The sequence below is a fragment of the Mustela nigripes genome, chromosome 6, assembly GCF_022355385.1.
Source record: "Mustela nigripes isolate SB6536 chromosome 6, MUSNIG.SB6536, whole genome shotgun sequence".
Taxonomy (NCBI): Eukaryota; Metazoa; Chordata; class Mammalia; order Carnivora; family Mustelidae; genus Mustela; species Mustela nigripes.
In genome coordinates, this window is record NC_081562.1 from 4054989 (window position 1) to 4080682 (window position 25694).

The 25694-nt window shown below is 56.9% G+C and overlaps 2 protein-coding genes across 9 annotated transcripts in view; one reads left to right on the forward strand and one right to left on the reverse strand.

Annotated features, from left to right (window-relative positions):
* The window catches only part of SMC1B (structural maintenance of chromosomes 1B), a 76149-nt gene extending 75085 nt beyond the window's left edge, over positions 1–1064 (forward strand). The window contains exon 25 of the mRNA XM_059401799.1: positions 550–1064. Within this exon, the coding sequence (XP_059257782.1) occupies positions 550–651 (102 nt within the window). The 3' untranslated portion in view covers positions 652–1064. The remainder of the gene's footprint in view (positions 1–549) is intronic.
* A 1391-nt stretch (positions 1065–2455) lies between these two features.
* Positions 2456–25463, reverse strand: FAM118A (family with sequence similarity 118 member A). Of its 8 annotated transcripts, none has more exons than XM_059401794.1 (10): positions 25362–25463; positions 24488–24575; positions 16012–16067; positions 15012–15267; positions 12355–12543; positions 10447–10575; positions 8838–9123; positions 7159–7191; positions 6330–6413; positions 2456–3631 (listed from the first exon to the last, which is right to left on the reverse strand). In XM_059401794.1, the coding sequence occupies exons 2-10, from the start codon at positions 24518–24520 to the stop codon at positions 3612–3614; spliced, it is 1086 nt and encodes a 361-aa protein (XP_059257777.1). In that variant the 5' UTR covers positions 24521–24575; positions 25362–25463; the 3' UTR covers positions 2456–3611. The 8 variants fall into 8 exon arrangements, with proteins under 8 accessions (XP_059257777.1, XP_059257774.1, XP_059257776.1 ...); XM_059401791.1 differs by having other exon boundaries at positions 12355–12576; positions 25362–25459; XM_059401793.1 differs by having other exon boundaries at positions 12355–12576; positions 15012–15264; positions 25362–25458.
* Between the last annotated feature and the right edge of the window lie 231 nt (positions 25464–25694).

Here is a 25694-nt window from a genome sequence, read left to right on the forward strand (position 1 = left end):
CATCTTTGGTTCTCTGGGGCCGGGGCTCTGTACATCAGACCGGCAAAGTCAGCTGAGCGAGGCCAAACGCTCACTCTCACGGGCACTGTAGGTGCACAGGGCAGACACACCTGGTGAGGAGTCCGCCACGGGCCGCTGGCTGGCACTGGGGCTTCCACACCATTCCAGGCTCAGAGAAGAAGGGGTCTGGGGCATCTGGGTCAGGGAGGCAGGTGAGGGCGAGGTGCACATTAGTGTGGGGAGGTGGAGCGACTGCCTGCCCCTGCAGTGGCACATGTCCTTAGCCAGTGGGACACCTGTGTCCGCTGCCGGCGCCCCTCCTGAGCCGCTGTTTGTCCGCAGCCCCTCGCTCACCGCGCTCTGTGAGCCACTGATGTACTCTGGGCTGGCATGTGCACAGGTGTGAAGCTCGCATAACTGGAGACCAGTGGCTCTAAAAGGGCCCCTTTTTAAGTGCAAATCCAGGCTCCCTAGTGGCCCTTCCTTGATGTTTGATGACACTTTGTCCCTAAGCAGAGAGCTGACTCTCCCTTGTCCTCTCTCATTCAGCACGATGACTGCATGTTCAGCAAAGTTTTGACCCTGGATCTTTCTCAGTATCCAGACACCGAAGGCCGGGAAAGCAGCAAAAGAAACCGAGAGTTGCTTTAGGACTGCAAGTGACCCTAAGCCAACAGGACAGTCTGGCAGGTCAGGGTCACCAGTGCTCCGTCCGTGTGGGAGCAGTCAAGCAGCCTGTGTGCCGCTGCAACCTTGCTTCTGTCCAAGTTCAGGGCCCTTCCCGTGGGTCAAGTTTTTTAGGAGTTAGCATTGTATGGGTTTAAAAAAAAAAAAAAAAAGTACAATTTTGTGCCATAATTTCAACTGCCACTTTGAAAGCCAGTCAGAAAAATGTTGAATTCTGCATTATTTTCGCTCAGGCCTTGCCTTTATGTTTAAGTAATCTTTAAGGCAAACTCTTGATTCTTAAGTATACTAATTCTAGGGCATCGAGCCTGTGTTTTATAGAAGTTATTTCAGAGGATGTTATCAATATTGAAAATACCAATAAAGAATGTTCTAATTTTAAACGTTTCCAATCTACAATTCCAGAAACAAAACTTTTTTTTTTAAGATTTTTTATTCATTTAGACAGAGATCACAAGTAGGCAGAGTAGCAGGCGGGGGGGGGGGGTTTGGTGGGGAGGGAAGGAGGTTCCCCACTGAGCACAGAGCCCGATGCAGGGCTCAATCCCAGGACCCTGAGATCATGACCTGAGCCAAAGGCAGAGGCTTTAACCCACTGAGCCACCCAGGTGCCCCAAAACAAAACTATCTTAAGGTGAAACTGAATTATGTCTGCTTTAGTGAAATCTAAGTTTCTCTAATTTCTCTTAACAAAATATTGAAGAACACAGGCTTTCCCCAGTAACTGACTATTACGTACGTTGTTATGGGGAGGAAAGGAAATTGCTGCATTTTCAATAATATTTCCATTTCAAAATGGAATGAAATTTAATACCTAGCCGAGTAGCTCCCTCACTGCCATCTACTGAAAGTCACCCCTCGACACAAGAGTTTGTAAATATGTAAACATAAAAAGCAATACAAAATGAAATTAAAAAGAAATTCTGAGGTGCTGATGGTCTTCCACTGAAGCCTGGGCCCAGGTGCTGACGGGAGGCAGCTGAAGGAATAAGGCCCTCACTTGGGAACACTGCTCCCTGCTTCACGCCAGCGAAGGGCACTCTGTGCCCAGCAAGCGAACCGAAGCCACAGAGAGGCTTCCTGCCCTCCCCCGGCCCAACTCTATCGGCTGCAGATAGCAGAAGCCGCTCTGGCTGCCTTCTGTTCCTTTATTAAGAAAACATCAGCAACACCCTCAAAATCAAGGACTTTCTCTGCCTTGGAAACATCAGCTTCATGTTGAAATGTTCCTGTAGGGCCCCATGAGGTCAGGGCAGTCCCTTATCGCTGCCTGGGCCGTTCTCACGCTCAGTGATCCCTTGAGGTGCGGTCTGTTTTGTGGGAGGACATGCACCTCCGTTGCTGCCAACCACCAGACGGTGGGGGCGGGTGCGGCCGGGGCGCGGCTACGACAGGGCCATCCTGTCATCACCCCCGACCCAGTGTTTCTCCCCAGCGAGATCACACACAGGCAGATGAGTGACACCTAAGTCGTTCCTAACAGATCGGTCGCGCTGGAAGACACTGGCATTTTCACGAGTGTCGGCAGAACTGCCCACGCAGCGCTTCCATGCTCGTCTACCCTGTGTGCAGCCAACTTCCAGATTCATTCATCCCCGGTTGCACTCTGTAAACGTGTATTTAAAAAAACAACTTAAATACTTGCCTTTTAAAAAAATTTAAACACATTCAAGTAATCATTTGACTTCACAACCGGTAACTCAGGATAAACCTCCTCATCAACTACATCACGTCCAGCCTTGTCACAACTAAAATCGAGCACACAAAGTTGAAGTTAAAATTTTATTTATGACCAGAATAACATAAGATTTTTCATGCTTCAAAAAGAAAAAAAAGTCTTAAGCGGGTCTCTGGCTTCTCTCCCACGCATGACACATCCCAACCTTGTGTTTCCTGTTCTTAACCTTCCCTCTACCGGGGGGAGCTCTAGCGCCATCAATGAGAGTGTCGTGGGATTTCACAAGAAACCACATCAAAAACAGCAGCCTCTGAAAGGGAAAGCAAGCAGGGTCCCCGCCAGGGTCACAGTTGGAGCAGCGCCTGGCACGGCACTCTGTGCCCAGCAGACCCGGACCGCAGGCTCTGCCTGCCTTGCTAACAACTGGGCTGGAGGAAGAAACTCAGAAGAGATGGACAGAAAGGTTGGACCTTACCCCATAGAATAAAAACTCGGAAAACTTGGACTCGACCCTCTAACTAAAAGCTTTGATCTTGGTCTCGTGCTGCACTTGCTGGTTCTCAGCCGGTGGCCGGCAAGTGGACTCGGCCGGGAGGGAGCTGCCATCCGGGGCCGCTGCCGTCCGGGGCCTCTGCCGAGCTCGGGCCTGCCGTTCTCGGGAGCCGAAGTCACCAAAATTAGGGAATTCCGGAGAAGCCCACTGAGCTGGTCTTTTTCAAACACATTGTTCTCGGCAGCAGGTGCCGTGCCTCCGAGCACCGGCTCCCGCTCCACTAGCCAACGACAAACACGTGTGCGTTTCTCTACAGTAACAGACGTTTCCACAGAAAGATTAGAAAATTTAAGTGTCTAGTTTTGTTGTTTTTTTTTCCTCTTTGGCAACTCCTGTTGCTTAGACAGTCCTCACCCTCCCCTTTTATTAGGAAAACCACCTTGACGATGGGGGCGTGCGGAGCAGGAGCCAGGAGGCCCGGACTGGCTGCCCGCCGCGCGGTCCCTGAGGTAGCCGGCCACCGGCCGCACAGCGGGCCCCGCCGCGGCGCCTCACCTCCCGAGCAGCCAAAGCCCACGGTGGGATCGCACCAGCCTCCGAGGCCGCGCGGCCACACAGCTCGTCGGGGGTAGGGTGGGTTTGGGGAAGAGAGCCCCCGCGGAGGTCTCCGAACATTCCTCATCGTTTGGGTTACGGCACTGCGGTTACAGAAGGCTGGTTTTCAAGTTGCAGGTTTTATTGGTTTTAAAGATTTCAAGACCCTCCAGCATCATCTGTTTCAATGAAAAAAAGAAAAAAAGGGATACGAAATGTTAAACTCGGCTTAAAGGAGGACTTCCAAGAGGATCTAGTTCCGGAACAATCTACAGCTTTTCTTCCTGCTAAATGCTTTCAAAGTGACTCCAGACAGCAGCAGGAGCCATGGCCTAGACATGGCTCTGACTCGTACACGCCATCAGGGAATCCCGACCCACAGGTGGGGTGCCCCTTCCCTTCCTAGAAGACTGCGGGGGTCAGCCCGCGGTGGGGGCCATGCCACCATGCCGATGGCAGGAGCCCACCGAAGGGCAGGGAGGAGCGCACTGTGGGACAGCCGAGCAGACGACAGCCGGCCACACTCCTCCTCGCGCTCCGGCCCACGGGGACCCGGAAGGCTTTCTAGAAGGGGAGATGCCTGCCCAGGGAAAAGTGGCGGTGGCAGGGGGTGCTGGCACGGGGGGACACCCTGGAGCCCCATTGGCTCTCCGGCCACAGCGCCACGTGCCCCGGGGCCAGCAGGAGGACAGGCACGCAAGCACAGCAGCAGCGCTGCGGGCTGAGAACAGACACATCTGCCTGCTTCGCTCAGTGGCCGAGCGGTCCCAGGCAGGACGAAAGCAAGGAGCAGGAGAGAGGCTGCCGGAAAAAGCCACCTGTCCTGGAGGAAGCCAGTGCAAGCTCATTTCACTGTTTTTATTTGACTTGGTTACAGATGTCCCTACTAGCTGAATTCCCACACCAAACATCTGCCGTAGACTGGAAAGAACTTTACTTGAACTGCTGCTCCAACGGCATCCTCCCCCTACAGAGGTATATGCGGGAGGCCCTGCTGCAGGGGTGCCTCAGTGGCCGCCTGCCACCAGGCCTACCCGGGAGCGACACTGCGCGCAGCCGCTCCTAGAGCTGGCTCTCAGCGTCCCCTGCCCTCCTCGGCAATCTCTTTAGCCACAACAGACCATTTCGACAGCACAAGCTCCTTGTGCTGCGGCAGGAAAACGCCGCATCCCAGGCCACTCAAACACGCCCCCAAGCATTCATTTAAATGCTGAGTGACAGGTACCGACAGGTGACGTGCTTCACAGCCCCAGACATTCTCAACTATCAGCTGAAGAGAGCACTGTGCTGAGATTTTCTTATTTAAAGGAATTAAAAATTAACTGTTATCTGAAAATCCTCAGTCCCAGTGTTTTCTGAAATGAAGTCAAGTCAGATACCCCGGCAAGCCCCTAGTGTCTCTACAGATTTGAGAAGCTGTCACAGTCACAGGGGCAGAAGATACTACGACAGAAAATAAATGAGAAAACAAGAGCTCTCAGAAATGGATGGAAACACTCTCAAAATGAAAATTTAACCCAAAGGCTACAACACCATTCACAGCACCTCCCAGAAAGCTTTTGAAAAAATGAAGACTGAAAATGAACACGACGTGAGAGAAAATGAGAGACCGCAGGAATCACTCCAGGAGCTCCAAGCAGGACGAAATCAAGGGGGAAGGAACAGAGGCCAAAGAAACAAGGAAACCACAGTTAACCCGGGGCTGGCGAAGCAGGGGGCGGAACTGAGCCAAGTGTAGAAAAAAAGACGGCCGCCTAAACACGCCTTTGTGAAGTTTCTGAACATGAGAAAAGATGATCCTGAAAGCTTCCAAAACAGAAAACAGCAGATCACCCAAAGGTCACGAGACCTGGGTACGCAACAGACTCTCCCAGCAGGAACCCTGGACCCGGAGACCGCGGAGTCCCTCGGAAAGTGGGAAGCAAAACCCGTACCCCTACCATGTGCGGAGGGGCAGGACCACAAGACGACACCCGCAGGCCCCCCGAGCCCCGGGGAGCTAGCGCCCCGCACATGGGGCTGTGATAGCTCCCGCGGGGTCTGTGCAGGGAAGGAGGAGCGGGGCAGTGGCGCGGGAGGCCAGGAGCGCCCAGCGGAGCAGAAGGTCAGGGTCTCAGGAAAGCGGGCCGGGCGGTATGACCAAGAGAATGACACGTTAAAAACACTGAAATGTGAGTTTTTGGACAAGGCAAACAGTAATCTAGAAACTCCTCAAAAAATAAAGCGCAACAGCAGCGACGCCAGTAGACAGCAAACAGAAAGATGACCCGCCCCGACACTGAAGATGCCCCGCCAGCGACGCCAGCCCCGCCACGCAGCTCGCACGTCGCGGAAGCAGGACGGGAAGGCGGGCGCCTTTACCGAGGTAAGCGCTTCTGTTCCCCAACCTAGCGACGACCCACAGACAGGCCGGGAGGCTTGCTCCAGCCTGGGCCGTGACCATGCACCCAGCGCTGCCCCCAGAGAAGAGGCTCGGGGCTGAGGGGGCTGAGGGGGTCCAGGGCAGAGCCGGGAGTCCCACCCGCGACGGGCAGCGAGAGATGAGGCGCGAGAGAGGAGGCCGGGCCGGGTGAGCGCCACCAGACCCCGTCCCGGAGGCCCTGGGCCTGATCCACTCGGGTAACGGGTTTACAAACAGCTCAGTCCGTGACGGAGGGAAAATGAAATAGTGACTGGAAGTGGTTTATTCTGGAGACTGAGGGGACATAGGTCAGGACAGCGGGTAGCCCCAGGTGCCCGATGACACTGCTCGGTGCACTGGCCGTGGTTGCGTGGCGGACGCGCCCTGTGAAATCTGCAGGCTGACCTGAGACCGTGCCCGCCACCGCGCCACCCCGCCGGACCTCCCGATGACGCAGGGCACCGACAGCACCGTACCCGCGTCCGACTGCCGAGGCCGTTTGGAGACTTCTGTTCCGTTCTCCTCCAGCTTCCTCTTGGCACAGTCCTGACACGCGTTCCCTGAAAGACCAAAACCTTTACTTGCAAGCCAATCTCTTCCAGAAGCCACCCCCCAAGGACCCGTTTATAAATCTGACTGTGCTGAGGCACCGGCCCGCAACCCTGCCAGATGCCCCAGGGTGCTCTTTGTCCCAAAGGATGGACGTGGGAGTCACGGGTGACGGGGTGACTCGACTACAGGCGTCCTTCCGTGGGGTGACGAGTCAGAGATGGGAGGCGGAGCATGACGCTGGCGGGGTCCCTGCCACCCCCACCCCACTGACCCGAGCAGATGGCCCCCACAGGAGGCCACCGCGGCCACCAAACCCGGTCCTAGCCTGTGACTGTCACCAGCCAGAGCAGAGGAGCAGCACGCAGAAGACGCGTACGGACACTCAGAACCTTTGCGACGAAGGCGTCCGAGGGGCCCGGAGGGCTGCTCCAACGCAGACCCGGGGCTCAAACTCGACTCGAACCTGGTTCCGACTGCCCTGCGGCTCGTACTTGTGGGACAGGAAAGGACCTTCAGATGCCAGCACAGAAGCTGGGTTTATGCTGCGCCTCCCCACGGTGGGGACACATCTGTGATCCCCGCACTGTCGCAGGGACCATCGTGAAGACCCCACTGGCCCCTGTCTCCACTGAATGTGGGTCACTACGGCCTAGGGATTTACTGCAGGAAACACTTTCACGGTTCTACGGTGGCAGGAAGGTAACGGAACGTGGAGGCAAAAACCCGGCTGGTAAAAATCAAGATCTGCTTTACCCAACAGTGTGGTGCTGTCCACTCGGTCAGCATCTGGAGAGAAAGGAAAACAGTCAGCAGAGCCAAGACTTAGCGGCCTCCTCCTCCTCAGGCCGGCGGCAGGGACGGCAGCCAGGCCTGCTCAGAGAGGCACAGCGACAGTGACCGGGACCCCGAATGCCAGCTCGAGCGTCCCGGGGGGCGAGAGTAAGCCAGCAAGCGCCTCTCCTCTCCTCCACCCAGTGGCGGCGTGGGGACCAGGGGGTCGGCATGTGGCTGCTGGTACACACGGAGAAAGGGCATGTACCCGCTGCCACCGTCAGGACTGCCAGTGCTGGGACACCACCCTCTCTGGTCAAGAGATCCTTCGTGAACCTTAAGTACAACGTCCTTAAGGACCGGGTCACGGATTATAAATCCAAAGATCTCTTGGCCCCGACACCTCGTTAGACCCACTCAGCTGCCAGGTCCGGGAATGTGGCCCACACTCACGCAGGTGTCCATGAGGTCCTGGTCCCCCGGGGAGCCATGCATGCGGAGGCAGGAGTGGCTGTGGGTAGGGGCAGGACGGGGAGCACCTCCGCCCCTCTCCAGAGCCGGGCCCGTGGGCCTGTTTGGGACACACTGCATTCCAGTCCCAGCTCCAAAATGTCTGGGCATGAGCTAGGCAAGTTGACACCCCTCTCTGAGCTGCTCTCGCCATCTGTCAGATCACCTACTTAGTGGCCATGGACACTGGGACCGGAAATGAAGGCTGAGGAGATGAAACAGAGCAGAGTGTGGCCCAGCAAGCGTCTTCCTGGCTCCTTCTCTGCCTCGGGAGACAGACTAGTGGCCTGACTCTGCTTTCCCCCGTGGACGTGCACCCGAAGCCGGCGCACTAACTAACCCTCGCGATTCTGACTGGCACTAGCGGGGACAGACGACGCTGCTGGACCCTGTGTGTATCCAGTTACCCATGACCTTGGCACCCTCTAGTCTTTGAGGTCACAGCAGGCACAGGCAAGCGGCTCAGTGGCTGACCCAATTCCCCTGCCTGGGGCAGCGGGGCTGGCTTCTTGCTGTAATTAAATCCAGCCAGTCCAGACCTTTCCGAGTCTGCGTCATCCATGTTTAATGACCCAAACTCAAAACCGTTGACTGCCCTAAGTTGGGACAACCAATTTGAAATCTGCTCTGTCATCTTGGTCATTCCTAGCAGCTCGCCAAGAGCTGGCCCAGGAGAATCACTTGAAAAGGTGTGTGGCCCGCAGGGGAACACGGTCATGCATTATGGTGAGAGCATTCTGTGCCTCTGCAGCCTGAACTTGGGAAACGCAGCAAGGGGTAAGGGTGCATGAGGGCTCTGCACCTTCCCAGCCTCCACGTCCCCCCGCAGCTGCTGGCGGGCGCCATCTCCTGGCTGAGGTGACCAGGTGCGTGGTGAGTCCTCCGACAGCGGAAGAGCCGCAGACTGCTGTCGGCACAGCTCGACGCGCTCACGTCCCGTGCACAGATGTCACCATCGCACCGACCTTCTATTTGACACACTCGCCCTTTTAAGGGTCATTGGAGGGCCCGGGAACTTAGTGGTATAAGAATCATGTCTCCGTTGCATTTTATGGCGTGTAAATTGTATCTGTATCTCGAAACAAAAGGAAGAACTGGAAAGAACTCTCTCAGCCTTGCACCTGGAGAAGCCGAAAAGGAAAAACCCCTACCTGGGCTGTGCTGCCTACAGATCTGCGTGGCGAGGTCCTGCACGTAGCCAGGAAAGTTGTCAAAACAGTCCCCGTAGGACACGACTTTAATCCCATGCAAGAGCATGTCCGCCTGGTGCTTGAAGAAGTGGTCTTCGTTCTCCTTGAGCACGACCATGTAGTGCTCCAGCTCCACCTTGTTGGGCACCGAGTACAGGAACAGGGCCTGGAAGATCTGGTCCCGGAGCGTCTCTCCGCAGCCCACGAACAGGAAGGACTTGGTGCGGTACAAGTTCTGGAGGACCTCCTAGAAGACCAGCGGGGAGACTGCAGCGCTCGCCCATAAGACCGCAGGACCCTCGGCCCGACCGCCGGCGACGCACCCACACTTCAGAAGGGGCCCAGTGACAGGCCCTCCCCACCAGCCTCGCTGGGGACACGGCGAGAGGGGCGCGCTCTCCAGATGTGCTGGTCACGTCCGCCTGGCGCCACAGGCGAGCCCGCGGGCCCACATTGAGCGCAGTCCCTGCTCAGCACTCATGGGAGCCCCCTCCTCCCCCAGGCAGGGTCACGGGTGCAGATCCCAGGCACGCAGATCCCAGGCACACTCTAGGTGTGCCTCAGCGTGCGCACAGCCTAACGCCCGCCACAGCTGCCAGCCATCTGGTGCTGCAGCCCTCAACCTGGCTCTCGGGGACCGGGCACAATTCTAAATTCTTAGAACACAAAACAAGAACTTTCCAATTGTTTCTGTTCAGAACTGCACACATGCTTGGGAACTGATGGTCTCCACAGATCACAGAGGGGAACCAGGGGGCTGCTGTCAGGAGAAGGGGGTTTTCGGGAGTGAGGGCAGAAGAGCTGAGGAGGGAGGGGACCCGTGACAGTGACCCCAGGGAGCAGGGCAGAGAGAGTGGCAAAGGTTCAGGGGGTCGCTCAGGCAGATAATGGGGAGTCACCGCTTCAGACACCCGACACCTTAGCAAGAGGCCTGTGTCCACCCCGGCCTCTCTCAGTCCCCAACGGTGACCAGTCACCCGTCGGGCCACGCCTGTGCCATGGGCCACAGGCCAGCATCAGCATGAGGACCAGAGCACCTGACCCCTGGATAACCAGGGACTCAGCGAAGATACTGTGGTTTCTAAGTGCACTAATAAAAAAACTTTACAAAAGCTGAAAAGCAGCTTTTCCACTCTTCATTTTTTCCAGGATATAAAAAAGCTTCATAGAGAATGAAACTAAAAAATTAGGTTTTAAAAGCTCGCTTGCCAAGCAGAGACAGGAGAGGAGGTGCCTGAAAGTGTGTGTGCGCACACAACACAAGCACACGCGCGCACACACACATAAGCACACGCACATGCACACACAGAGGACACGGCAGGAGTGGCCCCCGAGCGAGAGCACACAGAGAGCACAGGGCCCCGCAGGCCACCCACAACATCGGGGCTCACCGCGTGAGCGCCGGCGTCAGTCTGAGGCATCTGGAGAGACAGCTGAGAACGGGGCCAGGCGTGGGCACCATGGGGCAGGCAGGCCTGGAGGTTAAGAGACTACCCGGAGGGCCACCAAGGAACTAGTGGCCACCACGGCCCAAGGGACACAGGCAGGGCCTAACGAAGGCGGGCCGTACCATTACTTCCGGGTCTTGCGTGACGTCCTTGTAGCCCGACGGATCCAGGACCATGCCGCAGGGGTCCGTGTACAAGCCGTGGATGTGGAGCACGCCGTACTTGATGTGCCCCCTGGCCCACTGCAGGACCTGCCAGAAGCAAGCCGAGACAAGGGGGAAGCGGGCGTTACTTGAAGCAGGCAGACGAGGAAAACCTCTCACCTGGACGCGTGCTCCTCCGACCTACCCCGGAGAGAGCGAGGGACCCGTCTCACTTTACACTGCCACCCGCAAAGCCCAAGGGCGACCGGGCTGCTGGTGCTCCCACCCCGTCCAAGAGGACGGCGGTAGCCAGACAGCTGCGCAGAAACCGCCTCCAGCCTGAGACCACAACACACTTGGAGAGGGTGACACTCCGGGATTGAGAGGACGCTCTAAGTGACACGTTCTAAGTGACACTTAGAACTTCTAGGTTCTAAGTGACACGTTGTGTTTTAATTCCTGCGTGTATATGCAGTGTTTACGTCCAGAAAAAATAGATATGAAAAAACAACATCAAATAGCTCTACACTGGTTTCATCTCAAGACCCAGAACAAAAGTCCTTAAAAAGAGGCACATCCCACCAATTGCCTGTTATCCTTCATGCCTTCACGGCGGCAGGTGGTCCCGAGGGTGGAGGACGCTGGACGACTAGACACACCCCCACAGCTTGGTGGGCTGGACCCAAACAGAGGAGCCCACCGGCAGCTCAGTCCCAAGCCCTCGGCCGCATATTTCCAGAGACACTTTTCCCAACAGCAAGCAGGCCTCACAGTGGGGACAGGTGGCTCGGGCACGGAGAGTACGTGTCCTCTCACGTGTCACTAACGGCTCAGGAGAGGGTGTGACCCATCCCCATGGGCTGTCCCACAGGCACATCACCAGCTGCCAGGCTTTTGCCGAGATCTAGGGAAGGAGCTGCAGAAGAGAAGCCCGGGGTCTGAGCGGGCCGCAGTCACACGCTTACGCGGGGCCTCACGGGGGGGCCACCTCTAGATCTGGGGTTCTGTGCAGAGGGGCTGCAAGACCACCCAGAGGGCGGAGCCAGATGAGGAGTGGGGAGCCCAGTATCTGCAAGGACATAAAATCTTGAATAAATACGCAGCAGACACAAACATGTCACCAAAGAAACACAAGTGATCATCCTAAGCAAGGAGAGAAACCAAAATGTAAAATTTTCACCTCAGTGGGGGAAATGTGTTTTGTTTTCCGGTGACACCATGTGCTCGCAAGATGCAGGAAGTGGATACTCTCCTGTGTGGCTGGGAGTATAAACTGGCTACTCTCTGGAAAGCAATTTGCTAATTCGGATCATCTGCCTAAAATACTCGCGCCCTCTCACCCCACAACTCTTCTAGGAATTTACCCTAAAGAAGTAAACAGAAAGACACGGAAGCATAAGGATTTTCACCAAAGCCTTCCTTATAATCATAGGAATTCGCTAATGGTAAGAGAAGGACAACTGTCCTTTAACCGGGACACTGCGGCTTACAAGCGTGCTTTTGAACACGCTTCATGACGGCAAAAGGCTCAAAGACGGACAGTAAGGAAGAAGGCCAAGATGAAAACGCTCCACGTGGCATAATCCCGACGCATAAGCAAGGGCGGGAGCACCTGCGCTCCACAGCACGAGGACCGGGGGCGATCGTGGCCCTTCCTGCCCCTGCTCCCCGCACCCCTGCCCCGGCCTGTAAGGAGTCCACGCACGTGGGAAGCCTGCCAGACAGAAGACACGAGAAAGACAAGGGCGGGTGGTGAGCAAAGTCCGGAGACAGGAACGGCATCACCCGTCAGCCTCACGGTCACTAACGCGCTGGAAAATGGAAGCTCGGGCCGTGCCCCCCGCAGCGCAGATCCCCCCCCACGCCGCTCCCGCCCTCAGCCCGCACCTTGGTCTTGTCCTTCAGGTCCAGAGACTCCATGGGCTTGCTCTGCTGCTGCCCGAAGATCTCCAGCAGGTTGTCGTAGTTGGTGGTCAGCACCTTGGTGCCTCGCTCCATCAGGCTGAGGATGGACTGCAGCACCAGCGGGTTCTGGATGTGCTGCTCCAGGTTGTCGAAAATCTCCATCAGGCAGTCCTGGAAGAAGTTGGGCTTGGTGTCACCTGTACGCTACGAAGAGGCGGAACAGGAGTTACAAGGCGTCCTCTTTCAAGCGCCGAGCCCCTGAGCAGCAGTACGCCAGGCGCTGGCTCTAAAGAAAGGAAACCCGGACTCGCCGAGTTTCCTGAAACCCTAGAGAAGGGACAAAGACCCCGGACAAACAGCAAGTGATACGTCTGTAGTGGCCCATGCCATGGGGAAGTAAAGCCACGTGCTGCTGGGGGCAGGGGCTGGTGGGCCAGAGGGCACCAGGGAAGGCCTCTGATAAGGGGCGCTGGTTAGAGAACTAAGGAAATCAAGGGCCTCTGAAAATCAAGGGCCTCTGAGAGCGCGTCCCACACAAAGGAAAGAGCAAGTGCAAAGGCACTGAGGTAGCGGCAGCACGGCTGGGTCCGAGGGCGAGCAAGGGGCCCCCGTCCCAGGACAGGAGCAGGGGGAAGGCCAGCAGGTGAGCTGACCCGGGGGCAGATCGTGGGAGGCTCTGAAGACCACAGGAGAGACTACAGATTCCCCGGAGAGCGCCGCACAGGCACAGCTGTACTTGTCACAGTCCCTGCTGCCTTCTCGGTCACTGAAATGACCGTCCCGTATCACGGCTTCTCCTCCACAGAGCTCGTCCCGTCTCAGTCATCCGGCCTCTGGTCACATCCCAAACCTATCACTACCAAGAGCGGGACCCTTCCAGAACTCCTGGCCCAGGCTGCCACCCTCTGACCCTGCAGCACCTTGGCTCCCAGGGCCGTCCCACCACCACGAAGACCGGCACACCACTGGCTCGGCAGCATGGACCCGGGTCTCCACCCCGCCGGCCTAACTTGTCCCGTTCAGCAGCTGACACCCCATAATCCGTCACTGCATCCACCGCGCCAGCCCCTCAAGCTTCCCAGCTCACCGCCCTTCCTGCGCTTTGCTGGATTCCTCGGGAGCATGGATACAGCGCCCCCCAGCCCGCCCAGTTCTCAGCCTGCTCGGCGGGGTGCAGGGAACCCCGCCGTCCAGACAAGCCTCCTATAACTTGCGTTAGGAAGTTTCACAAAATACACAAAGTAAAGCATAGTTACGCTCCACGCGTGCGGGGGCGCTAACCAGGCCAGACAAGTGTTGGCCTCGCCGGCCTCTCCTCCAAGCGAACCTCGCCCGAACATGCCCCCCACGCCACCCAGCACCCCCACACTTCTCTGTCCTCGCCCCTCTCCCCACTCCGGGGACAGGCCTTAGCACCCCGTCTCTGAAGGACCAGAGAGCCACTGCTGGAGGCTGTGTGGGATCCCCAGGTGCAGTCATACCTGCTCGACTCTGCGCCACAGCTGGAAAGCGGCACCAGATGCTGTGCGCACCTGTGTCCCCGGAGCCGTATTTACCAGATGGGCGGCAGGCCAGCCTGCCCTAGGTTGCAGGAGCCCCGTATTAACAGAAGAGCCCCATGGGGGAGAGCTGTCTGGCTGAAAACCCTTCCCAGGCTCCAGAAAGCTGGGTACATCCATGTGTGAAGCGGCCACATGGCTGATAAGCCTCCTGCATCAGGCCCTGGGGGGGAGGAGGCAGGAGCTGCCCCTGCGTCCCCCTGGCTGGACAGGCACACCGTCCCAGCTCCTGCGACCTCACAGCATGAGGCAGAGGCCACACCAGGAAGATGGCAGAGCAGCAAGACAGGGCCCAGGGCCCCAACACTGGCAAGACACCTGCTCCCCTGCAGCTGCTGGCCCAAATGTTTACATGGAAGCCAATAGCTGGGTGTCTTTACGGCAGCTAACCTCTCCCAGGCTCCCCAGCGGCTCTGCACACTCCTTTTCCTGCTTTCTGTGCAGCATCTCCAACACCGACCCCCACCTGGACTCTCAGAGGATGGCTGTGCTTTAACGAGTCTGGAAGGAGCGAGCGGAAACCCGCCACGAGCTTCTACCATGCTTCGTGGCTTCCTGGCGGCTGACCTGGCCGAGCAGTTGCCCGAGGCGGAGCCCCACAGCCGCACCAGCGCCCCTGCCTCGAGGGCACCCCTCAGCGACCTTCTCCCACCCGTCCCCTCTACGTCTCCTCTACGTGCAGACAAAGCCGCTCTAACCTCTCCCATCCGCAAAAGTCTGCGGAGCCGCCGTCATCTGAAGATCTGTGGCTGGCCTGCTTCCACCCAAAACGCACCTCAAGAACACCCCTCCGCCCACAGCAGGAAACCCCGCGGCACGGCGACACGGCAGACGCCCCGCCCAGACTCAGGCTCCAGCTGGCGGGGGGTACTCGAGGAGCCCTAGTGCACCCGGCACGGCCACGGCTGTCGCAGGGACTAGTCTCCCGGACGCGAGACCCCCAGCTCCTGAGCCACCCTCTGCAGAGCGCAGGGCCTGACCACGGCTCGTGGACGTGGCTGTGGTGGTCACGGGTCCACCGACCGGGTCCAGAAGTGCGTCCCCAGGGGAAGCTGGAAGCGCCTATGTGGAAAGACTTACAGGCGACATCTTCCGGATCAGGTCGTGCGCCACCACCAGCAGGTCCCGGTCCTTCGTCACCTTGCGGCGGAACTCCGCCACATCCCCCGGGTGCAGCACCTCCAGCTGCTCGGCCGCTTCGATGACCGCCTCGATGCAGCTCCTCCAGGAGCACAGGGCAGGGATCCCGGGGGCCACGGCTGCACTGACGCCCGTCCCGATGACCAGCAGCAGCTCCTGCGGCTGCTTCCGGATGAGGCTTTTCAGGAACTTTCTACTTGAAACAACGGAAGGGGAGAACAGAAGTCACCATGGCGAGTATCGCCACCTCAAGGAAAGACAGCGTCCAGGAACACGGGCGAAGTGTGCGGGTAGACACGGCCACGCACACCCTCCGCTCCCGCACGCCCCCAGAGGATGAAGCCTGTGCTGTTCCCTTCTGCACATCTCTTGCTCGTGCTCTGCCCTCGACCCCCAGCGACCTGGGGACAGGCATGTCCTGCTCATCTTGAGGCCCCCGGGGTGGTAAGCATCCGCTGAAGTGACACACACGGGAACAAAAAGCTCGCACTTCTAACTCCTCTGAAGCTGCCGAGAGCCTGTAATACCAGCATGACGGCACGATCCCTGCCGGCAGGGACAGGTAAGGAGACTGCTGGCCGAAGCTGGCTTTCTGCCTCTTAGGCCCCGAGCCCCACTGGAGCTAACACCTCCTCATCTAGCTTCACGGTCCCGGAGGTCACAGTGCTCTCCAGCGGCACTGGCATGCCTCGGCTCCGACGGGACCCCGGGACCACGTGTCACGTGGAGACTAGGTGACCGTCACCTCCCGGGGCAAAGAGAAGACTGCCTTCTGGAACACATCTCCCACAGAAGCGAAGAGCGGCGGCAGAAGACGCGAGCTTCCCTCCTGACACAAGTTCTCACCCCGCGCTCACCTCTGCAGGCGCTAGACGTAGCGCCCGAGCAGACGGACGACGGGACCACCTACCCGCGTGAAGGTGCAGCTGACTTTATTTACCTGGATTTTTGTTCACTTCTGTTTGTGGTCTTTTCCGCTGGATCCATCTGTAAATCCTAAAGAGAAAAATTAGTGAGAAGTGACTCCCATTTCCCAGACAAGTTTTTTTGTTAGTACCACGAAGAGAGTTCAAGCTGGCATTAAAATCAAAGGTCTGCCGCACTGAAATCCGGTCAGAAAAAACTAAGTAAAAGTTGATTCTTAGTTTATGTAAAACACTAACTGTAGACCAGCTAGGTCTCTATTGCCAAGCTATCTCCACAGTCTACAAATTTTGCAGAATCACTTTCACCCAACTCCAGAATATTTACTGTAAACAAGGAAATACACAGAAAAATCAAGTTGGAAAAGCCCAGAACCCTACTGCCTATGAGCAAGGACTGTTACGAACATTTGTATATGGCCTCTAGATAGTTTACATTTTCCCCATCATTTGTGTCCAAAGGTCAGAGCCCACATTTTTTCCATGTGTTATATTAAAAGCATTTCCTGGGGAGCCTGGGTGGCTCAGTCGGTTAAGCATCTGCCTTCAGCTTCGGTCGTGATTCCAGGGTCCTGGGATTGAGCCCCACATCGGGCTCCCTGCTCAGCAGGGAGTCCGCTTCTCCCTCTCCTACATGCTGCTCCCCCTGCTTGTGCAATCTCTCGTGTGTGTGCACACACACAATCACTCTCTCTCTCTGCCAAATGAATAAATAAATAAAATTTCTCTCAAAAAAAAATATATATATATGTTAAAAAGTACCTCCTGGGGTGCCTGGGCGGCTCAGTGGGTTAAGCCCCTGCCTTAGGCTCAGGTCATGATCCCAGGGTCCTGGGATCGAGCCCCACATGGGGCTCTCTGCTCAGCAGGGGGCCTGCATCCCTCTCTCTCTCCGCCTGCTTCCCTGTCTACTTGTGATCTCTGTCTGTCAAATAAATAAATAAAATCTTTAAAAAAAAAAAAAAAAAAAAGGACCTCCTGACAACCATCTTTGGGCACAAAGATTTTTCTCCATTTTGGAACTATTTTTTTAGGAGAGATTTCTGAGAAGTAGAATTGCTGAGTTAAGGAATGCCGTAAAATACTTCAGCACATACCGGCAAACTCTCCAGAAGAGTGCTCAGCAGAACAGTGGGTGCCCTGATGGAAAGCCACCTTTCTGAACATGCAGTCTTGTTGGTTTTTTTTTTTAATCTCAGAATCAGGTCACCAGAAATAATTTCCCAGTAAGTAAACAACGCTCAATCACCCTATGGCATCATTAGATTTTAGAGCTACATGGAATCCTAAGAGTATCCCCCGACAATGTGCACACGACAGCATAGACGCCTAGATGCCTCCTCCTGCCCCGTCGCACCCCTGTCTGAAGGGTTCAGAGCTTCCTTTAAACTCCCGGTGGCGCCCCCGACCTCTCCCCCAATGTTAAGCAATCTCAGTCCAGAGTCTCGTGAAACCTACTAGATATCTTCTAAGGACAGTAACAAATACGGAGGCTTTCCACTGCCTTAAGGAGCCCTGCCTGCCTGCCGGCCCTGAGATTTCAGCGGCTGCCCTAACCCTTCTCCCAGCCCCGGTTCTAACAACTATAGAACACACGTTCTTGCCGGCAGCTGGGTTCTGGAAGCCCAGCGGCTCCCATCAGTCTGGTGCTGGGGGGGCTCGCCGTGCTGAGGCGAACAGCTCGGGCACTGAGCTGCCGGCGAGTTAAGTCCTAACCTCCCTGTCCGGGCAGAAGGTAAGGCCCGCACCCACGCGATCCTGGCGGACGAGTCAGAGTGAGATGCTCATCAGCAGACGAATCCAACCGCCCCCCGGCTCTGCCCCCCAATCACGCACACCCCCCGGTTACTCCTGCGAAGGGGACCCTTTTCTCTCGGGCCCCTCTACCCAACACCGTGGGGGATTTTCTAAATGGTCACTGGTCCATGGAAGACTTCAGAAACGCCCCTCACCGGTTCCACGGTAAAGACCTTTCAAAAGGTCTACCTGTGGTTCTTTCGATTCTTGTGCAACTCTGGGCTTGCGGGGGCCCACACGGGACCCTCGTACCAACCAGGAACCCAAACACTGCATTTACACACATCGGTCAACGGTATGAACACCTCAGACCCCTGCGGGCTACACGTAACTCCAAAACGACGTGACCTCCAGTTTACTGAGCAAACCTCGCCCGGGGGGTGTTGCACACGCACGAGCAGATCCCAGCGAGCCCCCGCACGCGGCCTATTACTGGTGTAAAGGCTCAGACCTCTCTCTGCGCCCGAGCCTGAGGAAGGTCACGAGCTGGCTCCTGGACGGCAAGTCCAACGGAGGCCCCATTTCCAACCGCAACAGGCAGAGAGGCCCCTAGACGTGCACACCGCTGTCACCTTTATTTAGGAAGCAAGGTCGCCGGTGGGGAAGGCCCCAGTGAGAGAGCAGCCCGCGCCCGCAGTGGGGAGCAAGCAGACATGCAGGGCTCGTGCTGACACGGCGCTGAAGACACGGCCTCACTTCCTGTTCCGTCCACAGACTTGGCCTCTCAGCCAAAGCTCCCCAGAACCGAGAAAGTTCCCCACGAACCCCTTCTTCTGAAACCAAGAGCCAAACAGGAGATTTCCAAAGCGACCAGAGCCAGATCCCAGACGTTCTGGCAGGACAGCGAGCCCCTGCCAGGCGGCTCCCACACTCACCGCCACTCTGCTAAGCCAATCAGACTCGCCACAACAGCAACAAAAGCCTTCAGAGACCTTCAGAAGCTGCATCTTCTGGTTTCCTTGGTGACCATGCCGTCACCACAGTTTGCAGGCCCAGAGCCAAGTCATCATAGCAACCCGTTTTTTTTCAAAGACCCAACAGCACTTTCTGAAAGCAAACTCAGGCCCCAACACAGATCTGCAGAAGCAGTTCTGTCATTTTCATCTAAAGCCATGAATGAAAGTGTTCATGGATGTTTTCTTCAAACCTGAGTCCCCGAGCGTTTCATGAGCTGGCCTGAGAGCAGCCACACTGCCTTCTTCCGCGAACCCCCAGCATCCAGTGCAAAGTAAACGTTCATCACACGGACTCCAACACAAAAGAGAATCGACCATGGACACGGCCCCCGTGATTTACAGCCAGCAGAACAACTCCCTAACCCCACTGCGCCGGACGGCTCGTGACCCCGCCTGCCGTCCTGCCTCCTGCCAAGCATGCCCGTGCAGTCCCAACACTCCTAACTCTGGACCTCATCGTGTGACGTCTCCGGCCAAGGAGGGACCGGCAAGCAAGCGTTTGGTGAGTGCTTTGACTCTGGGGCCAGCTGTGTTGGCACTCGGGCCCCCAAGAGCACGGTCTCGCCTCCCAGGAGGGTGAACGGCCTCCCGGGAGGTGTGTGGGGAGATGAGGCACACCGTCGGGCAGCCCGACACCTGACCCCCCAACACGTCAGAGGCTGCCTAGGGCTCGTCGGTGCCAGTCCCACAGCCAGGTCACACACAACCGCAGGAGATCCCAGGGAGGCCAGCCGAAGACCCGTGGAAGCAGGCCCAGACGCTGCCCAGCAGAACTGACCTCTGGCCGGGACGCCTACCGCCCCCACTGGTCTCTGCCACCAGCAAGAGCACCGGACGGAAAAGGCAGACGAGAAAAGCACCAGAGAAGAAAAGGAATGAACTGCTCAGGGAGCGCTCGAATCACACTTTAGGGGGGAAGGACAAAATGCTGGTCGAGAATAATCTTAGCACAGGAAAAAAGTAAAATGGAAAGTAACCACTTTCTATTACAAATTATACTTTCACTTTACAAGCACAAGGCACAAATGAGAATCTGTGGGGTCCTCAGAAGCATCTTGAGAAAAACCTCTTCGTTTACGTGGGTTCCACGCACTCTGAGCGGCGTGACAGCAAGGAGGGGAGCGCGCTCCGTGTGGCACCCGAGGACAGGGAAGACGGCTGAACTTGGACGTACACACACGTTCCTTGCACACGCCAGGGGAGGGGATTCTGCAAACATCTGTCGAAGTTTCCAGATGTTAGCTTTTATGTCACCTGTACTCGATCCCTAGAGTGATGGAATGAGACGCTCCCAGAACACGTGGAAAAAGTCCAACATGGGTCCCTGTGACTCTAAGTGACTGGCAGCAGGGCCCGCCTTTGTAGAACATACTAGCAAGCATACTGCATGCTACTGTTACCCAGTGACCCACGCTGAGAAATGACGCATCCATGTGCTGCTCACAGAAGACAGGAGACTTGGAAACAGAGTGGACCCTTCACCGGGGGTGGGGGGGGGACGGGGGACAGGTGAGGGGCAGCCCGCAGGGTTGAAAATCTTCATCCAAGTTTGGACTCCCCCAAAAACTGAACTACTAATAGGAAAAGGCACAAGGGAGCACTTATTATTGAGACACAAAATTTACGGAGAGATGACCCGTTCACAGGCAGACATGTGCACACGGGTTTAGGCAGGCAGGGCGGTCCGTGAACTCGCCGCACGCGCAGCGAGAGGGAGCCACAAAATCCGGCCCTCAGACAGGATTACCGCACAGTTCATTTCGATGCCGCCTCTCTATATCGGTTTACATTGTCTCTCCACTGAGAAGTCACGTGCAGTCTAAATTTTGTTTAACTTTTTTATGATAGATTTCTGTAGACTTGACGGTAGTAAATGCTAAAATAGACCAGTATCTACAAATACCTTGTGCATTCAGGACATACCTAACTTCTCAGTGTTTTAGTTCAAGGCCGTGCAGCTTGTCCGTTTTCTTCAAATTGTCACAAGTCTCAAACATCCAGGAGATTTACTGAAAACGATCTGTAAGTGGACCCACACAGTCCAAACCCGTGTCGTTCAAGGCCAGCTGGAGTTAAGTGTAATCCACCGCCCCAGTGCAGTTCCTGAGGACTAGAATGTCCTACAAGGAGGCCAGGCTGTACTCTCGCTCCCCCAAGCAGGCCTGGAAGCCTGGGAAGCACGGAGCAAGCCTTTCCCGGTGCGGCTCCCCGAGCTCCCGACACCGAACCCAGCGGTTCACACCATCCTCCCCTCTCAGTCTGATGGGATTCCCACAAACTGCCTTTTTCACAGCAACCTGGCTGCCCAGGTAGACTCGGGCACAGAAGCAGAAATCACTGGGTCATGGGAGTAGGTTTTCAAGGACAATGGACAGCCACACTTCCGACCACCAGGAAACCATCTGGAAGTGGTAACAGTGTTTCTGGTGCGCTTGGTTAGCATGACTAGGTTCACCTGATCTGGAAACAAGGTACGAATGGGCAACAATGAAGCTTCCAGAACTGCAGGAGAGGCTTAGCCCTGAGACCACTGCAATTGCAACAGAGGCGGGGGGAGGGGTGTGCAGACACACCAACACCAAGGAAAACCCGAGATATGGAGTCAAGACCACGCCAGCCCTTCCCAGCAGGGACAGCTCTCTGAAGCCGCGTCCAAACGGGTCAGCTGGGAGTTCCACCCCTCACGCCACTGACCGCTGTGCAAACTTCCGGTGCCGCCACTATCCTGAAGGTTCCTGAAGGTTCCTGAACAGCTGTAAAATGTTTCCCGCTATGAACTACCGGGGCAGCGGCAGCCAGCCCTGACCATCAGGGGGCTTCCTGCTCGACCTCGCACTCGCTCAGCCCCGGCTCTGCTTAGAGCTCCTCCAGCCGGTGCTAACTGGGCATCTTTAGGATGAACGATTTTTCTTCAGTTTACAGAAAACCTTAATTTGAACATGTGACATTGAACCAATCACTTTCTAAAGGCAGTCAAAGAAGTTCGACAGCAAAAAAAAAAAAAAAAAAAAGCTTAATTTTAACAGTTATAATGTATTCATTTGCTTCATGCAACCAGTGCCTCCAGACTGACCTGGGCACATATCCCAAAGGAAGAGGACAACAAAACCCGCAGCTCATAGGAAATGTCAAAGTCACGGTCTGGTTCCAACTGCCACGTTCATTACTGACGTTTTCCGTACCCTTATTAGATTCAGGGGACAGTACTCGGCACTCTACATGCTTCATCCCACTTAATCCGGTCAACGACGCTGTGATCTTGACCAAGTGGTCGTCACGACCGCCCCTCATCTGGCGAGGATGACCGCAAACCCTCCCAGAGGCCGGTCACCACGGTAAATACGGTTCTGCGCACCTTTTCCTGACGCGAGTGTGGCTCAGAACAGCAAACACACACATCTGACATTTCACCAAGAGCCCTGCCAACCTGCTTTGTCTGCTTTCCAGTTTGTCCATCAGACATTCAATGAACTCAGACACGGTCCTCAATGATAAGTCAGTAAGGGTAAGACACACCCCCACGAAGGACTAAAGGCAGGCTGAACCACCAGCGTTTAGCTATCCCAAGAAAAAGATGTTCTAGAAAGTAAACCTCTAATGAGATGTAACATTACAGAATTCTAGAGCTGAAGGGATCCAAATGGTTAGGGGATGCCAGAGGCCCTAATTTTAGAAAAATGAAAATGGAGACTCTGTGAGGCAGTGACTTAGTCCCAGCCCCCCAAGGAGTTAGGGACAAGCTAGAAACTCGCTCCTCGCTCATGGCCCCTAACCTCGCACCATCCTGGGCACTCCCTGTTCCCCTGTGAGTCCAACTTCATCTAAAGCACTCACTGCAACTAAGGCATCTCTTTTTACCACCAAATCTTCACAAATAACAAGCCATGGTGTTTTGGTTGACCTAGTTTCCCGTGCTTTCTTATGGGGCTCCTTTTCCAGAAGTGCTAAAAAGCAACAGCCACCACGAGGAAGGTCTAAGAGGCAGCAGGCAAGGTCTAAGAGGCAGCAGGTTTCTGGTCTAGCCTGACTCTCCACCCCACCATCCACCATGATTTCAGCGGGGAGGGCCCTGACCCGGAGGGCTGGGCCGGCTGGGCGGGAACGAGGCTGCCTTGCAGAAGGACTTCACTCTCCTCCACAAGGAGAGGCTCCAAGCTCTAGCAGGTTCTCTAGGAAAAGGCCCAGCCGTAGGTAGGAGTTAAACAACACCCATGCTGGTTGTACTAGTCAAAATGGGCGTAGGTTACTCAACTCTGGGACTCTCTTTCCTTTGTAAAAAAGGAATCTTATCTCTCGTCTCATAGGGTTGCTGGAAACAGTGAAAGCGTCACATTGGAAAGAACACAGCCTAGAACAGGATGCTTCCCACTACACCCTGCATGTGACTGGCTGTCCTTCCTGGATTTAATTAGTTAAAATTAAATAAATCTAACAAATTCAGTTCTTCAGTCCCACCAGCTTTATTTTAAGCACCTGAGAGCTGCACGAGACTAGTGCCTCAGGGAACACAGACCCAGAACATTTTCACTACCACCCAAAATCCCATGCCCTCGGCCACTGCCTGTGTCCTCCCAAACTTGTGTGGACACTGAGAACCACCACACGGTCTCAGGAGGGACATTTCCCCAGGACCCATCTGTACCTGCCTCTCCTTCAGAGCCCCTAAGTCCAACCTCCACACCCTCTGTGCTGCTCCATCTCTACAAACCTGCCCCTTCATGTTACCCCCACCCCCGAGCCATGCCTGCATCTCCTGTGTGGGTGTTGGGCTCTCGGTGACACACAGACATACAGTTACCCTGATGAAGCCCTCGGGACCACCCACCCTTTGGACAAAAGGACAAAACTTCTCCTACAGGGACTGGTAAGTTCCAAAGTCAATTTCCAGGCAGCATAGTGGAGGCTACGCCAGGAAAGGACTGAACGGCCGTCTCCGGGGTCCAGACTTGAGGACACCCACACTGAGTAAGCCACGGTCTCCACTGCCACCACCCCGGTCCAGGACCCCTCTCTCTCTCACCCAGCTTCCTCCAGACAACAGCCCCCACCCCGCCCCACCACCACAGCCAGGGATTCTTCACGAACACGAAACCCATTTCCCTCCGTGGGCCCCGACCCCGTGCCTGCATCCTGACCCCCCTCGCCCACCCCCTTCTCCACCACTCTGCGCTCCAAACCCTGCCCTCTGCCAGACTTTCCCATTTCCCCATTCTGGTCTCCCTGGAATCTCCCTCAATCCTCCCCACGGACCGACTCCTACCCTCCTTCTGCCCTGAGCTGCATCGCCATCTCCTCAGGAGACAGCAGAAGCGGTGATCCAAGAAAGGACCAAGGGCACGAGCCTCGGGGAACGAAGCTGGATTCACCCCACTTAAGACTCCCTCTAATACTACCCTGAGGACCCTTTCATTAACGAAGCAATACACCTCCAGCTGTCCCCCAGGACGGTTTTGTGCTGTGGCCACGCTTGTTTCCAAGATCTGCTATGCTTTGTGGCAACACTCTCTGCCTTTCCTCACACTCTCCCCCTCCCTCTCACAAACACACACTCCACCCCCCTCCCTGGAATGACTGTGGCAAACTTCTCAACCTCAACCTTCAAGACCAGCGCACCTGTTACCCATCCGCTTTCCTCCCCTTCCAAAAGCCCTCCAGAAACCACTTCCTGGGAGCTGGGCTCCCACCCCAGCTGGGCTCAAGGCCACCACTCGGCTCTTATCCCGGGGTGACAATTACCGACCTGCTTCACCTCCCCGGTCCACCCCGCCGGCATGGGCCCTGACAGCAAGGACTTCTTCGTCTCCAGCTCCAGTGCCAATTCCTGGAAACTACTGGGCATTCAGAAAAACGATCAGCTCCAAGAATGAAAAAATCAAGCCAAGCCGGCAGCCTCAGCGCCGGGCTCGCCCCGACCCCCTCCCCTGCGCAGTCCTCCCGCCACCAGCTCAGCCGGGTTCTGAGACTCCTCTGCGGGGCCGCTGGAGTCTCACCAAAGAGCATTAAAAGTTCAACCCTGTCCCTGCTCCGGCCTCAGTGCAACGGTGAACACACACGAAACGTGGGGGCCGAGATCACACCCCTGCTCCGTTACAAAGGGTCAGCCGGTGACCGAGGAGACGCCCCCACTTTTATATTATCATCAGCAATTTCCAGCCCCAGGGAAGGCTGTCGCTGATGCCCCTCGGGGGTCCCGGACCTCGGGTTTGAGAAACCAGCCTGGAGACCAGCCGACCGGGCCTGGACGCTCAGAGCAGGAGGTGGACAGGCAGGGGGCGCCCCGGGCGGGGGGCATGGGGGGATGCAGCGGCCTCGGGCTCTGGGGGAGGGGGCGCTGGGGAGAGAGGGCCCCGAGGGCCTGCGCGCCCGGACGGGGGAGCCGGGGCGGGCTCGGGGGTCCCGGGCAATCTCGGAGGCCCCCGGGGGGTCCGGGCGTCTAGGGGAAATCCCGAAGGGCTTCGGGGCTCCGGAGCCCTCCAGCGGCAGGGGCAGACGGGGCCAGGGGCTGCGACAGGGTCTCGGGGTCCCGACGGTCCCGACGGGCGTCTCGGGGGGACCCCGGGGAGGGCGGGGAGGGGCCCCCGGGACCAAAAGGGCTCTGGGCCCGGCCCCCTCACCTGCGGGGCCAGCTCCCGCCGCCCGCTCAGCGGTCCACCTCACCTCCGGGTCTCGGGGCGGCCGCGCGCTCCCCGCGCTGGGCGGGGCCGGCGGAGGGCGGCCTGCGGGCGGAGGGCTGCGCGCGCAGCCGGGGCGGGGGCCGGGGCCGGGGCCGGAGCCGGAGCGGACGCCGCGCCGCCCTCACCGCCGCGCTCCCCTGGGCCGCGGCCTCGGCGCCGCCGCAAAGCCTTCCCCCGCACGCCCGCCGTCGCCGCGCGGAGGTTCCGCCGAGAAACCAACGGCCCCGCCGAGGCCACGGCCCCGCCCCCCTCGGCCGCCGGCCCCGCCCCCAG